General features: G+C 34.0%; 1 protein-coding gene, 1 non-coding gene and 1 pseudogene across 4 annotated transcripts; all 3 read left to right on the top strand.

Moving 5' to 3' along the window:
* The first annotated feature begins 1,581 nt into the window (after positions 1 to 1,581).
* Positions 1,582 to 2,082, top strand: LOC143540192 (glyoxylate/hydroxypyruvate/pyruvate reductase 2KGR pseudogene; annotated as a pseudogene).
* Positions 2,083 to 3,173: 1,091 nt separating this feature from the next.
* Positions 3,174 to 14,337, top strand: LOC143540226 (glyoxylate/hydroxypyruvate reductase A HPR2-like). 3 transcript variants are annotated; one of them, XM_077033347.1, is made up of 2 exons: positions 3,174 to 3,609; positions 13,680 to 14,337. In XM_077033347.1, the coding sequence occupies exons 1-2, from the start codon at positions 3,187 to 3,189 to the stop codon at positions 14,196 to 14,198; spliced, it is 942 nt and encodes a 313-aa protein (XP_076889462.1). In that variant the 5' UTR covers positions 3,174 to 3,186; the 3' UTR covers positions 14,199 to 14,337. The 3 variants fall into 3 exon arrangements, with proteins under 3 accessions (XP_076889462.1, XP_076889461.1, XP_076889460.1); XM_077033346.1 differs by lacking the exon at positions 3,174 to 3,609 and adding an exon at positions 7,762 to 8,223 and having other exon boundaries at positions 13,680 to 14,336; XM_077033345.1 differs by lacking the exon at positions 3,174 to 3,609 and adding an exon at positions 10,986 to 11,408 and having other exon boundaries at positions 13,680 to 14,329.
* A 578-nt stretch (positions 14,338 to 14,915) lies between these two features.
* LOC143540229 (U6atac minor spliceosomal RNA) lies at positions 14,916 to 15,042 on the top strand. Its single transcript, XR_013136565.1, has one exon. It is a non-coding gene; the product is annotated as a U6atac minor spliceosomal RNA (small nuclear RNA).
* Positions 15,043 to 17,576: the final 2,534 nt, after the last annotated feature.

The raw sequence follows: 17,576 nt of genomic DNA, 5'->3' as shown, positions 1-17,576 counted from the left end.
CATAATTTATCATGCATACATATAACTAGTATTGTACCCGACATGTTGCGTCGGGGCAGTTGGTAAAACTTCAACGTTGAAATCAAGTGTTGGTAAAACTCGAACTTGGGTAAAGCCCAAGCATTATGTCAGCGAGTCGGTGCGGATTCAGTCGGTATCGTTTGCATTCGTTATGGTATAGACACCATTGGTAAAATCTTAGTGTTAAACCCAAAACATATATATTCTTCAAATTAGCGTATAAAAAAATGAATTATTTGACGTTTGTTTGGTCGGTAAACCCGGGCGGTGGTAGAACCCAAGCGTTATCAGTCTCGGGCGTTGAGATGGTAAATGGACATGAATTCGGCCGGTTGGCTTTGTTATGGTATCGGAGCTACAAAAGGGAAAAATATAAAAATTGAGTGGAGCAAAGGGTGGTGTCGGTCGGTAAACTTGGACGTTGGTAAAACCCTAGGGTTGTTGATCCCGGGCATTGACGCGGTAAGTCTATGCGAATTTGGTCGGTTGGTTTTGGCTACATTTGTTATGGTACCAGAGCTACAAAAGGGAAAAATATAAAAGTTTAGCGGAGCAAAGGGTGTTGTCAGTCGGTAAACTGGGACGTTGGTAAAACCCGAGCATCATCGGTCCCAGTCATTGACGCAGTAAGTCTATGCGAATTCGGTCGGTTATCGGAATTAAAACAACCAAAAGAAGCTGTCATTCGATCGGCTTCCGTTATGTTCGTTATGGTACTTTAACGGAAAAAAAAAACAAAATGTCATGGACAAGTAACGTGCCGTCAACTAACCCGATAGCGGTTTAGCGGCACCAAAGTTATCATTTATATATATTATATATATAATTTATGTGTTTTTATGATATTGAAAGTGGTGAATCCAGATGGCTAATATTAAAACTCACTCTGTTATAACTTATTATATATGACTAGTTTTTAACCCGGTGCGTTGCGCCGGAAAGTGGGTAAACTCAGACGGTGGTAAAACCCAAGTGTTGAGCCGGTAAGTCGATGTGAATTCGATCTGCGACGTACGTTATTGTACTGGAATTAAAACCAAATATAAAACAAAAAAACTATAAAAATTGAGGTGGACCAATGGGGGGTGTCGGTCGGTAAAACTCGAGCGTTGGTAAAACCCAACCGTTGTCAATCCCGGGCGTTGAAACGGTGAGTCTACGGGAATTCAGTCGGTTTCCGTCACGTTCGTTATAATACCAGAACTGAAAAAAATTGACGTTCGTTCGGTCTTTGTTGTTACGTATTTTATGATGACTAAACTAAAAAACAAAAGTAAAATTTGCGAGTCAGTTCGATACCGCCAAGTAGAGACACTTGAAAACAAAAACAAAATTTGTGGGTCAGTTTGATGCCGCCAAATGACCTAATTGGACACTTACGGCACCTAACTTATCATTTGTAATAGTATAATAATTTATCTCACATTTTAAGATCCACTATTTTAGGAAAAAAGTGAGTGCTACAAACTGGACGTCACTAATGACTTTGGGCTGCTTCAAAAGTAAGTCAAAGATATAATAATGCGTAATCAAGCACAAATCAAACTTGGCATTCTATAAATGTTACCCAATAAATACAAACATACAACACAAAACAACCAACCTCTTATCACGAACAACATCGACGTACTAATCACGTCTCCAACGGGTTCCTACATCGAACAAGAGCTAACTACGCGGTTTAATCTAGTCCGCCTTTGGGACTTCCCTCAAATAGACGAATTGTTCAACAAGTATTCGACTTCCATCCGCGCCGTGGTTGTAAATCCCTTCTTCCTCGGCATGGACAGGGAGTTTATCGGTTCGTTACCTGCTTTGGAAATCGTGTCGACTTTCAGTGTGGGGATAAACCATGTGGATTTGACGTGTTGCATGGAAAAAGGGATTAGGGTTACTAACACTCCTGGTGTTAATACAGAGGACGTGGCGGATGTGGCTATTGGGTTGATGTTGACAACGTTGAGACTGATTTGTGAGACTGATCGGTTTATTAGAAGCGGCTTGTGGAAGACTGGTGAATTCAAATTGACTGCTAAGGTTAGATTTCTTCATCTTGAATAAGTTAATAGCTAATAATTTATAATACATTTGAAGTTATTTATCACATACAAATTACATATTTAATACATTGTGTTTTACTACTATAAATACGATTTTGTAAAAAAAATTGGTAAAAACAATAAAGAAAAATAAATTTCTGACTCAAAAGTATTGTCAGTCTGACATAAAAATCAGCTACCTATTTATTAGTTATAGATAATTAAATTTAATGTTTTTTATTTAATTAAGTGTCGTATACATAAATACATAATTGCATACTTTATAGTTAGAACATCTTTAATGGTTAAAATTTTTAAGAGTTTAAAGGAGCGGGTTAATGTAATAGAAAGAGAGTGTTGGCGTTTTTATACAATAAAATTTAATTCGAGTTTCATGAGTGCAGAGAGAAGATTTGGATCGAGAATTACAAAGTATTTATTATGGCTAAAGCAAACTCTCCCTTTTTTTTCTTTCAAACCAAATTGAGAAAGACGGGATGTTGATTATGACGTTCTAGACCTGCCTCACTCAAGAGCATCATCAAAGAGGAAACTCACAATTGTGAGAAAACCCTCGAGTCGAGTTTCAAACCTACGACCTCAAGGATCCCAAGATAGAGGCCGCGGCACCCCCCCCCCCCCGTTTTTTTTTTTGCGCATTGGTGTAAATTTAATTGTTTTCACCAGAAAAATTTTATACTTAGTATAAATTTACCAGCTTTCAACTTAAAAATTGAGTCCGCCCTCTGTGTTTATAAATTTTTTTAATACATTTTGAGTCCAGACCTCGACGAACTCATCCAAGATTCACCACTGTAACCACACCAAATATTATTGGACTAATTAACTAAAAGGCCAATTTAATATACACTTAACACACCTAACAAAAAATATATTTGTTCATGAGACTTATCCAACCACATCAGAAAACATATCTTTAATATACACACTAGCACACCTTCATGCCGCTATGCAATGAGACAAATATACCAAACATAGATTATTTTGGCATCTCCTTAGTAGATAATGATATTGTCTTTTGCAATTGTGTCTTTAAATAGACATGTTCTTAGCATTTGGACTCATTGTTCCTTGCCTTGTTGACCGAACACAATCAATCTCGATCATGGAAAAAATTAGCGTACTCATCACATCACCGATGAACTCTTACCTCGAACAACAACTCGATAAGCGGTTTAATCTCCTCCGCCTTTGGACCTTCCCTCAAAAAGACGAATTCTTCAAGGAGTACTCGGGTTCCATCCGTGCTGTGGTTGGAAACCGCAGCGTCCCCAACGATCGAGAATTTATCGATTCGTTACTTGCTTTGGAAATCGTAGCGAGTTTTGGCGTGGGAGTAGATCAAGTGGATTTGGCGTGTTGTAAGGAGAGAGGAATTAAGGTTACTAATACGCCTGATGTGTTGACCGACGACGTGGCTGATTTGGCGATTGGATTGATGTTGACTACGTTGAGACGAATATGTGAGTGTGATCGGTATGTTAAACATGGATTATGGAAGACTGGTGAATTCAAATTGACTACTAAGGTTTGATTTCTTCGATCCGCTTGAATTTGTTCAATTGACTGTTTACAAATTTAGATTCAGATGTTCTCAAGGGATATGGTATGGTGGTAAAGTGTAACTCTCAAGGGATATGGTAGGATTCCTAACACATAGAGCATTCAAATCATGCATGTTGCGAGTATAGATGGTTCATAGGTGTATGGTAGTTTCCATTAAAAAAAAGAAACATGTGACCTTGTTCTACTATTATACCAGGATATAGCCCGTGTAATACACGAGTGGTTAAAAATATAATAAAAAAGTTGAATTTAATAATATACATAATAACATACCTTATGAATTTAATATAAATAATGATTAATAAAATTTTATAATTCATAAATATCCTCATTTAATACAACATTTAAAGTTATATTTATAACTTTATTAATAATTCTATAAATAGTAATGGTATTAATTAACATCCTTGTTGGTTACACTAGTTAAATGACATGTGAAAAAACAGTTTAAGGTGACATAATAATTGACTACTAAGGTTAGACTTCTTCATCGACTTGAATTTGTTCAATTAGATTATTTTGATCCAGTAACAATATTATTGCAATATGATTTTGTTCTACTCTTATCCTCATATCTACATAACGGTTGTAACACACCAATATATATGTGTAGATGTATAATTGTATATGTAACTACATAATCTATAAATTAGACCACCTTCAATAGTGTTTTTTAGAGCAAGGCGTTGCATATATTGTGTAATCTATAACTAAAATCAATTAATTAAACGAATAAACAAATCTGGTAATCTTGTATGCGATTGTAGATTAAAAAAATATAATATGAATTATTCTCTTAATCGTGAATCACTTTCAGATAAACCTATTTGTGGGTTAAACACAATGATTTATCGGATAAAACAAAGAACTCTGAACATAGAATTGAATTTTTATTGCTATTGATGAAGATCCAGAGAGAACTCAGTAACCGTGGTTCTCCTACGTATGTGTGCGATCAAGAGATTGATTCTCATATTAGAATAAAACGTCAGTCAATTATAAAACCGATTACACATCTGACATAAGCTCTAATAAAATTAAGTCAAGCTCACATTACATATCACTTAAGCCCAAGTGAAAAAATAATAAACCTAATGTTATTACAAAGCCAAAATAACATCTAGAATTAAATCGAGCACGCACTTCCGCATCACCTAACTCATTTAATCTCTAAAAGTTATTTCCTCGATCGACAAATTAATTCAGTAAGGCAGAAGAAACACTAAAATAACCAACATGAGGTAGAAGATGATGACGAGGAAAGATAATGTGTTGGTGGTTGCTGTTTTTCTACACTTAAATAGAGTTTTATGAACAAATAGACCGATAAGAGAGAATGGTAAAGTTTTTGAGTGTTTTAACATAAACAGTTATCATAATTTTCATCTTTATTTCTAGATCTTGCAATAGTAATCTACCTATTCAAATAAAGTAAAATAAATGTGGACACTTGTTATGTTTTGGTTAATTCTTACAATTTTTTTCCTCAAAAACTAATATACCCTAATATATGTAATAAATCAATAATGATTCACTTTCCTTTTACACTATATTTATATAATATCTATATATTTTTATAAATATAAATATTACCATATTATTTTATTATATATTTCAAAATACTTGTTGAATTTTAAAAATCAACAACAAATTATGTTTCTGAGATGAAAATTGTTTCGGGTTTTTTGTGGAACTTAAATTTGATTTTATGGGTCAAAAGTTGGTAAATTGATTGTTTGATACAGGTTAACTGCATTTAGGTTAAAATTTGTAACGGGACAAAAATGAAAATTTTGAGTAGTTTTAAAAGTTTGAGAATGCAAAATAGATTTATCGTCAAATTTGTTATGGGTTCAAAGTGTTGACTTTAAAATGTTAAAAGTATGAAAGTTAGAAGTTTAAACATGATTCGGATTTCAAATTTATTTTTAAGGACATTTTTTGAAATAATCAAAAGGTTCGGGATTTGGCAAACTGACTATTTTTCCCTCAACTATTAAAATATAAGAAAAGATTGCGAACACTTTCGATCTGCCAGCCCCATGCCTATCAATGCTTCTAACTTTTATCAAATTTGAAATATTTATGTCAACATTAATTTTTCTTTTAATGGTGAGCAGAACGTTGTATGAGAAGCATGTCATGCAAAACCATGCACAAATGAATATTCACAAAATTGAATGGGTTAACATGTTATTGTTTATGTTGTCATTATGACAAAGTCGAGAAGCCCTCTGAAACTTATCAAAATCTTTTTCATGGTGTAGCTCAGAAAAACATAGCTCATCCATTGTTACAATTTAATGTTCTACTTTCCTTTGATGGGTGGTAAATTGATAAATATATCAATAAAGGTAACGCTCATTTTGTATTTAGGCTGAGTGGTTAGAACTACTATCATATGAAAAGCTTTATTTCCGAAATTGATTCATAACCAAAAGTCTTTAAATTATACATATATGGCACCGATAATGAATTTTTCAATAGAAAGAAGCATTATCGGGTACGTTTTTGCACGGGCATTTTTTTATTAAGTTCATTTAAAAAAATCAAAGTGATATAAATAAAATCAATTTATATACACGTTATATAGATACAAGCATAAATGTAATACATTTTTTTTTCATATATGTTATGTGGGGAAGGTTCATGTGCATTTTAGTCTTAACATGAGAACGTAGGAAATAATACCAGTCTATAAAAAAATGAGAACGTAAGAAACAATATCAACTACAATATCAATCTACATAAACAATTATTTATAATAATAAAAAAAAACCTAAAAATTGCAACAAAAGAATCAAAATCAAGAACAAAATAATAACAGCAAATACCACCAAATACTTATATCAGCAAAAGAATAAATCTAATAATAACAACAAAATATAAATAAGCAAATACTTATAATGTCTCGTAATCGAAAATTAGCAACTACGAACAAAAAATAACAGCAAACACTTATAAAGATAAACCTAATAATAACAACAAATTGGTTCTCACTGTTTTCATGTTAAGAATAAAATGTATTTGATCCTGTTTCTACGCTATGTAATTAATTTTTTACTTATAATTTATAATTTGAATTATCCCGTGTGTGACACAGGCTCTAAAACTAATTTTCTAAATATTTAAATATCCTAAATATAGATATTTATGTTTGTTATCTTTATTATTTAAATATCCTAAGTTAGTTATTTGGGTTATAAATTAATCATTTGGATTTATACTTCAAACATGGAAAAGATAAACAAATAATATATATATATATATATAGAGCTAAAGATAAACAATAAGATGTGAAAGGTTAAAAAGAAAAAGACAAATTGGATAAATTAGTCCTAACTTTTGTGTATTAGTTGATAATGATCCCAACTTTTGTGTATTGATCGATAATAATCCCAACTTTAAAAATCATTACCAGCAGTCCTGACTTTCAACTATTTTTGTCTCAATGTACCTCTGTTAAAAAGCACTTAGCGCCGTTATGTTTTTTCTCGAGTTTCAAACTGATGTTTTAGGGCTTTTGATCGAAAGAACGATATGATTCGAATGATGTAAAACTTATCTTGAAGCGGTGATTCAGATGACTTGATTTTTGTTAATTAGAAATTAAAACACTCGAATTGAAGCATTGTTTCGTCGCTTGGATAATCGTTTTGAGATAAGTTTTACATCAGTCGAATCGTATCGTTCTTCCGATCAAAGCCCTAAAATATCGGTTTAAAACTTGGGAAAAAAATATAACGGTGCTAAGTGTTTTTTAACGGAGCTTCATTGAAACAAAAATAGTTAAAAGTTAGAATCGCTTATAGTAATTTTTAAAGTTGAAATTATTATCGGCCAATACACAAAAATTGAGATTATTTATTCTAATTTGCCAAAAATATATAAAGATAAATAGTAGATAATAAGACGTGAAATGTTAAACAAACAAAAATAAAAATAAAAAATTATTTATTTATTTATTTAGAGATTATAGATAAAGATTCCCACATTCGCTATACAATACGATAAATACTAATTAGTTACACGACAATCTTTTGGTATCTTTAAGTAAAGATGCTCTTTTGCATATGTTAGCATTTTGGACTCATTGTTCCTTGTCCCTGTTGACTACTTGACCTAACAGTCCTAAACACAATCAATCTCGATCATGAAAAACATTAACGTACTCATCACATACCCGATGAGCTCTTACCTCGAACGACAACTCGATAAGCGGTTTAATCTCCTCCGCCTTTGGACCTTCCCTCAAAAAGACGAATTCTTCAAGGAGCACTCCGGTTCCATCCGTGCTGTGGTGGGTAGCTTACACGTCCCCAACGATCGAGAGTTTATTGATTCGTTACCTAATTTGGAGATCGTAGCGAGTTATGGTGTGGGAGTTGATCATGTGGATTTGGCGTGTTGTAAGGAGAGAGGAATTAAGGTTACTAATACGCCTGATGTGTTGACTGATGACGTGGCGGATTTGGCGATTGGATTGATGTTAACGACGTTGAGACGGATTTGTGAGAGCCATCGGTTTGTTAAAGGGGGGTTGTGGAAGACTGGTGAATTCAAATTAACTACTAAGGTTAGATTTCATATTCATATTCATATTCATATTCATATTCATATTCATATTCATATTCAATTAACCATAGTTCTAAATATCTATTTTTAATATATGTTAAGTGTATATACCACACAAGTTTTTATCATGATACTTATGAAAATTATACAAATTTCTCTCTTTGTGTGTACAAATAACAATAGATTTTCTTTTCAAATTCTTTTGAAATTATAAAACTATGACCATCCTAATACATAAACCAACCAACTCAATTTTTATTATAAAGTTAATTTCTTTCGCTTCCACCTACCCAATCAACCCAAACCCAACTTTTCATTAACCCAATCTTCATTATTTTTGTTTTTCAATAAATATAAGTTATAATAATTGTTTTTTAATTGACAATGACTAGAAATATAAAAATAATTTTTTACTAAATATACAATATATTTAATTTAAAATATTTATAAAATATTAAAAATATTTATACTGATCAAACATACTCAATACAGTAAATAAACAAAATTACAATCGTGGCATGAATATGAATTAAACTTACAAATGATATAAACTACGTAACTATCCATTGCCAACTTTTTGTCATATATGCTTAACCTAATCATTTGTAAAAAAGTTGGCGATGGATCTTTCGGACCAGCTAATTGTCGCCAACTTTTTAAACGATGTAAGTTTCTCTATTGATCATATGACCACATAAGCTTCCAATTCATTGGATATAGTATTGAAAAGTTTTCTTGGTCATCTTTACTTTAGCTTTTTGTAGCCGGTGCACAATTATTTTATATCGGAATAACAAACCGCGTATGGTTTGCTATTTCGCTTATAAATAATTGATTTGGTATAGAAAATAATGTAATTATCCAACATAAATGTTAAAAAGGTGATAATGTAAAAATATAAAAAAACGATATGTTAAGAGAGATATATGTTTTAGAGGATGACCAGAAATGTAAATGAATATGGCTTCATGACTAATTGGACCACCCACCCTACTCCACACACACTATTTGGACCATTCACAACATATAGTTCTCTCTTAACATATCATTTTTTTATATTTTTACATTATCACTTTTTAACATTTATGTTGGATAATTACATTATTTTCTATACCAAATCAATTATTTATAAAAATCTGTGTAACTTATTATAAAAACAAATACTTTGTTGGTAAAAAATAAAAGTGTTATAGTTTTATCTTATTTTACTTACAGCATTCAAAAATAAAAACAGATCTAATAATTAATTAAAAAAAACGCAATGATGTACAAGTTATCAACACGTCAAATTAAGTTGACAAAACAAATAGCTAAAATAACACTTGCTTAACGCACATGCGGATCTTGTTTAGACGGATCTATTTCCACAAATTTTCACTAGAGAAGTTTTTTCAAGTACCACTAAATGAAAAATAACTTATTATTATTATTTCTTACCATAGTGCTTATAGTGTAACGTTATCAAAGTTTTGTATTAGGTATTAATATTTTATTTCTACAATAAGTAGTGAATAGATGTAGGATTATGTTGGGAACGTGATTGTAAAAATCTGCACTAGCCGCTAACAGATTCTTGATTAATCATTAGTCGATACTTCACATACTAGTCACTGTTTAATCGCCAGTAGTCAAAATATAAAATTTTATATACAAAAATTTGTATATATGTATATATATTACCATCCGATTAGCATCTAACGATTTATATAGCACTGACCAAGAGCAGGTCTGTACCTGGGAATTCACATGCCCGGCCGAGCCGACTGTGGCCAGAAGGATGTGTGCGTTTTGTATTCTAAAAAGTATTTTTTTTAATAGCTAACAACAGAGAATTGTCTAGGTACTCCATATAAAGTGACTCAATGACAAAAGGTCGCTAGCAGCTGGCCCAACCCAACCGAACGGACCCCTTAAGTGCCTCCAAATTATCTCTAATGTTAAAATAAAATCCTCCCGCCCAAAGACCTAGTAATGATAAAAGGCCAAACACCATCAAAATAGAACTGAAAATAATAAATATTTCAGTCTCACCAAACTTTCTACTATACTAACCTATTAAAGGATACATAAAAAGAACTTAAATATATATTTTAATAATAGTGAAAAGTAAAATACAAAAGGATACAAAACTGAGAAGTGTGAGAAGGGTTTGCGACAACACAAAAAATCACTCAAAAATTCAAAAAATAATAACAAAAGAATTATAACTCAAAATATAAATAGAAACCGGAAAAAATAAAAAAACTAAAATGCTTCCCCGTCATTCCGTTAAAACAAAAACACCAAAATGACACAATGCCAGAACAAGACATAATGACGAAAGTGAACAAAAGTCATAATTATAACTAAAAAAAGACACAATATATCACAAAATATAACACAATTCCAAACAAAATATAACAATATATTGAGTGATATAATATAATATCAAATAAAAAAAGACATTGTTAACGAGAAAAGACACAATTAATGACGAGAATAAACACAAAATATAATAATAAATAAAAAAACATAATAATATTTTTTCTTCAATATTGTTTTTTCAAAAACGAGGAAGACGCTAGAAATATTATTTTTTTTTATTAAATTTTGAATTATGAATTTTTTATTAATGTTTTAAAAAAATTTTATGTGCTATAAATATTTTACCTTAATATAATAAACAATAATCGGTTATCCCCTACGCCTACACCTGCATCTACACCTGTGGACTTAAGCCACCCGTCACTAACCACTAAAACCCACACCACCACCACCACAATCATGGAATCCGTCGGCGTCCTAATGATGTGCCCAATGAACTCCTACCTCGAACACCAACTCTCGACCCGGTTCAACCTCTACCGCATCTGGACCGTCCCACACAAACCCCACTTCCTCAAAACCCACTCCGGTTCAATCCGCGCCGTGGTCGGCAACGCCACCGCCGGCGCCGACCGGGAGCTAATTGAATCGTTACCGGCGCTGGAGATCGTGTCGAGCTTCAGCGTGGGGTTGGATAAGGTGGACTTGGGGTGTTGTAAGGAGAGAGGAATTAGGGTTACGAATACGCCTGATGTGTTGACGGAAGACGTGGCGGACTTGGCGATTGGGTTGATGTTGACGACGTTGAGGAAGATTTGTGAGTGTGATCGGTATGTAAGGAGTGGGTTGTGGAAGAAAGGGGATTTTAAATTGACTACTAAGGTTGGTTGGTTGGTTGGTTGGTTAGATTTATTAGTATTTTGGTTTGCTGGGATCGGTACGGTGCTGGTATGGTTAGGTAATGGTATGGTATGGTACGGTACGGTACGAAGCTCATCTTTGTTTAGGAATGAGCAAATGGTGACGGGTATTTTTGGTACTAATTATGGGTGCAAATGAGCGGAGCCGAGCTAGACGAGGCTCGAGCTCGGCTCGTTTAAGTTATATGGAGCTCGAGCTCGGCTTGTTTCGAGCTCTATTTTGAAAGCTCGAGCCTGGCTCGTGAGTAGATTCTCAAGCTCGAAATCAGATCGTTTACTTTTTATTAATTACTTTTTTTATATTTATAATTATATATATAATTTTATATATAAAATCATATGTATTATTTAGTTATTTTTTCATAACATTATATATATTAATTAATAATTATTAAATATATATTATAAAAATTATATAAATGACAGGTTCATTTAGGCTCGGGAGCTGGCTCGAGCTCAATAAGTGAAGCTTGGCTCGATCGAGCTTTTTAACGAGTAGCTCGGCTTGTTTGCGCCCCTACTACTAATTTGGTAACTACTTTTTGCGTTTTTGGGATCGGTACGGTATCGGGATTTTGGGTTGATTTACATTTAAATATTGTATTGTACCAAACTAAACATTTTGGCACCTAATTTTGTGATTTTTAGGATCAGTACTTTTGAAACCGGTACCAAGCTCATCCTTGATGTATACATATGTTTGTATTTTTATTATTATTATTTAATCATGTTAGTGATATAAAAAAAACGTACCGGGTATTTTTGGTGCTAATTCGGTACTCACTTTTTGCGATTTTGGGGGTACAATACTGGTATTTTGGGTTGATACATCTTCAAATACCGTACTATATAGTACCAACCATTTTTGGCACCTAGTTTTTTACGATTTTCTGGATACTGGTACCAAGCTCATCACTTGATGTATTCATATGCTTGTATATTTTTTATTATTAATTAATCATGTTATTGATACAATACTAATTCGGTACTCGCTTTTTGCATTTTCGGGCGTACTGTAGCGTTCCAAACATTTTACCGGCACCTAGTTTTTGTGATTTTCAGAATTAGTACTTTCGGTTTCGGTGTCGGTACCGAGCTTATCACTTGATGTATTCATATGCTTTGTATTATCTGCTTCAATTTCTGATTATTATTTATTACTTTATTGTGGTATGTAATGTTGATATGTCCACACATTTTTTTTTATAAAAAATGTTTGGTACCACTTAGGTACTATCATAGGGAGTAGGGACAATGGCTGCACATTTTAAGGTTCATCTAAAATTGGTATAGATAATAGATATAGCCAAATTGTATGCTCCCAAGTGGTTGCCATATTTATAAATTTAGGTATAGATATCTAACCTTATAGTCAATTTAAGTAGAGGTGTTAAATGGATCGTGTTTGCAGGTCGAACGTGAACATGGCACGAGCTCGTTTATCGTGTTAGACGCATGAACCCGACCATGAGATGAAACCTTACGGGTTAAGATGTACAGGGCCCGTTTAACCCGGAGATTTCTTTATTTTTTTAGCGTATTAATATTCAAAAATTAGAATTTACATCAAAAGATTCAAAGATATAGAAAATAGTTATGTTTGAACTTTGGCATAAAATACCTAATTGATTAAGGTTATGACATAAATACGTTTTTTAAAATTTTAAAAAGGAAATGGGATAAACGTGTCAACTTGTGAACACACTAGATTGGCCCGAAAATTCATTTATGCTTGTTTATTTAATGAACACATGTCCAGTTTGCTTATCGATGCTTGTGAACATTTTTGTTTATGTTTAATCTCATTCATTTAAAACTTTGTATAGTTTTATTAATTTTGCAGGCCTAATAGATTGATGATCACATTTACTTTTTATTGGAGTTTTGTCAGTTTTGTTCGTTTGTTTACATTTGTGAGTCGTTCATTTATACTATAAATGAACGAACATGAAGCAAACACGAACACGTTTGTTTTCTTAGCAAACAAACAAGAACAAGAAATCAAACGTGTTCGTGTTTGTTTATGTTCATGTTCGATCGTTTGTTCGTTTAAGGTTAAACAAACAAACACGTACATGGCCTGTTCAATAACTTGTGTGAAAAATGTACACCCGCAGTTAATTTGGACATGTTGCCTTAAAGAATGCTTACGATTTACGAATGAGAATAACATATACGGCCGATAATATGTATGCATAATATTATTTTACAGTGCTTTTTATAATGTTTGCAGTTCAGTGGCAAAAAAGTTGGAATCATAGGTCTGGGAAGAATCGGGACCGCCATTGCTAAACGGGCCGAAGCATTTAACTGTCCGATAAGCTACTATTCCCAATCAAAGAAACCTGAATCAAACTACAAATACTTCCCAAGCGTCATTGAATTAGCTTCCGATTGTGATATTCTGGTCGTAGCATGCCCGCTAACAGAAGAAACCCGTCACATAATAAACCGTGAAGTCATCGATGCACTTGGTCCCAAGGGATATCTGATTAACATCGGGAGGGGCCCGCACATAGACGAACCAGAACTAGTGTCGGCTCTTGTTGAAGGCCGGATAGCCGGTGCAGGTCTTGATGTGTTTGAGAACGAACCGCATGTGCCCGAGGAACTCTTTAAGCTTGATAATGTGGTCCTGCTGCCACATGTCGGGAGTGGGACCGTGGAGACGCGAAACGCGATGGCGGATCTTGTTGTTGGGAACCTAGAAGCTCATTTTAGCAAGAAGCCACTGCTAACTCCGGTGGTTTAAACATGATAAAAGATGTAAACTATTTGGTGTCACTTGTGTTCCAGTGTGTTTATTTTAGCAGCTTTAGATTCATACTTAATGCTGCAAGGAAGGAAATTTAATAAATGTGCAAACAGAAGTTACCATCATGCTTAAAGTTTAATTTGAGATTATTTTTACACATTTAAGGAATGTTTGGTGTTATGTTTTAAGAGTATTATTGTGTTCGGGGCTGTTTAAAAAGCTTGGGACTCGAAGCTCGGGCTCATGGCTCGTTCAATAAAAGCTCGAATAAAATTAGCTACAAAAAGTTGATTTGAAGCATCCTGAGTTGATTTGGATCATTTTCGTAACCGAGCCAAAATCACCCGGGCTCGGCTCGTTGGCTCGATGTTAAGCTCTTTTAGCTTCAAAATCGAGCTTGAGCCTAGCTAAGTTTCCTCGTTTAATTTCGAGCCCGAGCTCGAAACCACCTGGCTCGACCCGTGAACAGCCCTGGATGAGCTTGGGTAAATGTACCAAAAGTACCGATCCCCAAAATTGTCAAAAATGGTACCAATACCAATATCGAAAAGGTACAGGATGGTATTCTAAGGTAAATGAACCCAAAATACTGGTACCGGTAACGAAAGAACGAATCTTGAAAAACTCAAAAAAGGGGTGCCGAAAATACACGGCAGGTACGGTATCCGTACTTGGTACCATTTCTTAGGGGACGTGTTAAGCTGGGTTTGATTTGTGTGCTCGTAAGGAGAGATGGTTGGCATCTCCCCTGACAGGGACGGGAACAACTTTCAAGCTTACTTGTTGCTACACATCTAGTTAAGGCTACCCACTTCGGTGAATCTATGACCTATGTTTTTTTATTAATGTTAAATTAAAATGATAAGAAAAATAATAATAATAAATGTAACATCACTTTTGTATATTTTCATACTGTCGAGCTTACTTGTCACCCCACATCTGGTGAAGGCTACCCACTTCGATGGATCAATAACCCAATTTTTCTACTAATATACATTTTAAAATGATAATAAAAATAATATACTTCATATCCTTTATAATGCTATGTAGGTTTTAAAATCTATTCAACCAGTCTAACCAATGCTAATGAGACCGTCATCGCGCATAAAAATATGTAATTTAGTTACCAGTTATAAGTAATTTCTACAGAAGTCCCAGCTAGCTTGTTATATTACACACAAGTAGATGTGGGAGTTAGCCAAACTAACTCGAATATCAAACCGAAACCGAACCGTTTTGGAACCGACAGAAACCGTTGGTTCGGAACCGGTTTGCAATTCTCCCGACCGAAAACCGGTTAACCGAACCGAAACCTGCCAAAAATCAATCAAGAACCGGTCAAAAACCGATTGTAAACTGGTTTCAACCCAAATCCAAACCGATCAAAAACCGATTTTGACTCTTATTGACCAAAACGAACCGGTTTCAACCTGAATCAGTTTAGGGTTACAAATTGGTTTGATGTGTTTGAAAACAAGCGTAACATCCAAAGTAATCAACTAATCATAGTAATGTGTTTGGATAGAGGTGCACAAATCGAGTTTTTCTAATAGTTTTCAGGTATGGAGCTGGTTCAGGTATGATCGGGTATTGCAAAATCGGGTTTTGGCCATACTTGGGTCGGGTATAAAACCATGTATTGAAAACCCCCTATTTTCGGGTATTTTTCAGGTATAGATTGGGCTTTTTAAGAGACTGCACTTTTTTGAGTATTTTTCAATTATTTTTCGGGTGTAGATCAGGCCTTTGAAAAACACGGTTCCGGTTTTCGGGAATTACCGGGTACAAATCGGGCCTGGTTATGAGTACGGTTTTTGGTAATGAAATACATATCCTGTTCGTACCCTAAAAGTATGAGTTCAGGTATTACCGGGTACAAATCGGGCCCAGTTCTGACGAAATTACAAGTTGAATCCTCGTAATGGGCCGAATGTTAGATTGAATGTGCCAAGGTAGGTTAATAAGAAAACGCATAAAAAACACGGGCCATAATAATGTATTAGAAGATGTTTCTAGAAGGAAGGTAAATTCTGGAGGAGTCTGGTTTGGGTTTGAAAATTCTAATTCTCACATAATAATAATAATAATAATAATGTGAATATATAAACCCCTTTCTCACCCCCTGTTCGTCTTCCAGTCCACTTCATACAATACAACACGCCTTTACCTTACAACGATATCGGATTCATAATAATAATAATTATTATTATTACTACCGATTCTCTCTCTCTAACCGCCACCATTGACGTCGTCACAAGGTACGATTGAGATCCGATCTGTCATTGTAATTGTAATATTATTATTATTATTATTATTGTATTATATTATTGTAGATATAGATAGATTCAATTCTATGCAATTACTAGTCATTTCTAATCCTCTAGAGTTAGCAGGTTTTGTGGCTGAGTGTTTTCAGAATAGAGATCCGGTTTCGTTTTGAATTTTGAATGTTGTTAGCTAGGGCTAATTGGACTAGTGTGTTTGTTTTATTTATTTATTTATTATTATTATTATTATTATTTTATATAAAGTTACCTTAATGTAGTTTCATTTTCATTATGAAATTAGCAAAAGGAATTATTATTATGATATTATATTATACGATTATACGCTTTATATGTAAATGAGCCTAGTCAAGTCCGAGCTCCCAGCTCCATTAGGCTCGAGCTTGCCTCGTTTTGAGGTACCTGAGCTCGAGCTCATTTTTTAAAGCTCAGCTCGTGAGTTGTCTTTACAAGCTTGGCTTGTTTTAAGGTACCTGAGCTCGAGCACATTTTATTAAGCTCAGCTCGTGAGTTGCCTTTTCAAGCTTGGCTTGTTTTGAGGTACCTGAGCTTTAGCTCTTTTTTTCAAGCTTGGGCTCGGCTCGTGAGTTGTTTTTTCAAGCTCTGGATTGGCTCATGAGCTGTTTTCTCAAGCTCAGGCTTGCTCGTTTAGTATTTATTAATTAATTTCTATACGCGTCTAATTATTTTTTTATATATTTTGAGAAAAAGTTTTAAAGGAGCCTAAGCTTGGCTCAACCTCTGGTGTGCAATGTGAAATTAATACGTAAGAAGTGCAAAAGTGAAGTGGTAAAACTTAAAAATGCACGAGGCTCGTTAAGGCTCGGGTACGCGACGATCCTAAATGAGCTTTTCGTACGAGGCTTGAGCTCGGGCTCAATAACTAAACGAGCTTTATTTGAAGCCCGGGCTTGAAAAAGCTCGGCTCATTTTGTGTTTTAATCGGTCCAAGCTCGAGTAGCTCGCGGGAGGTTTGTTTGCACCCCTAATTTGATTGCATGTTTTTATATTGATTGTTTTCCAAGGATTACGGCTTACTACTTCGAACATATGAACTTTGTTTATAATAGGCTACATGCTAGTTTTCATC

This window comes from Bidens hawaiensis, unplaced genomic scaffold (genome assembly GCF_021521415.1).
Source record: "Bidens hawaiensis isolate Kalapana, Puna unplaced genomic scaffold, B.hawaiensis_p1.1 tig00012182_1, whole genome shotgun sequence".
Taxonomy (NCBI): domain Eukaryota; kingdom Viridiplantae; phylum Streptophyta; class Magnoliopsida; order Asterales; family Asteraceae; genus Bidens; species Bidens hawaiensis.
Note: the sequence above shows the minus strand (reverse complement) of the source record. Positions and strands in the feature narration are given on the sequence as shown.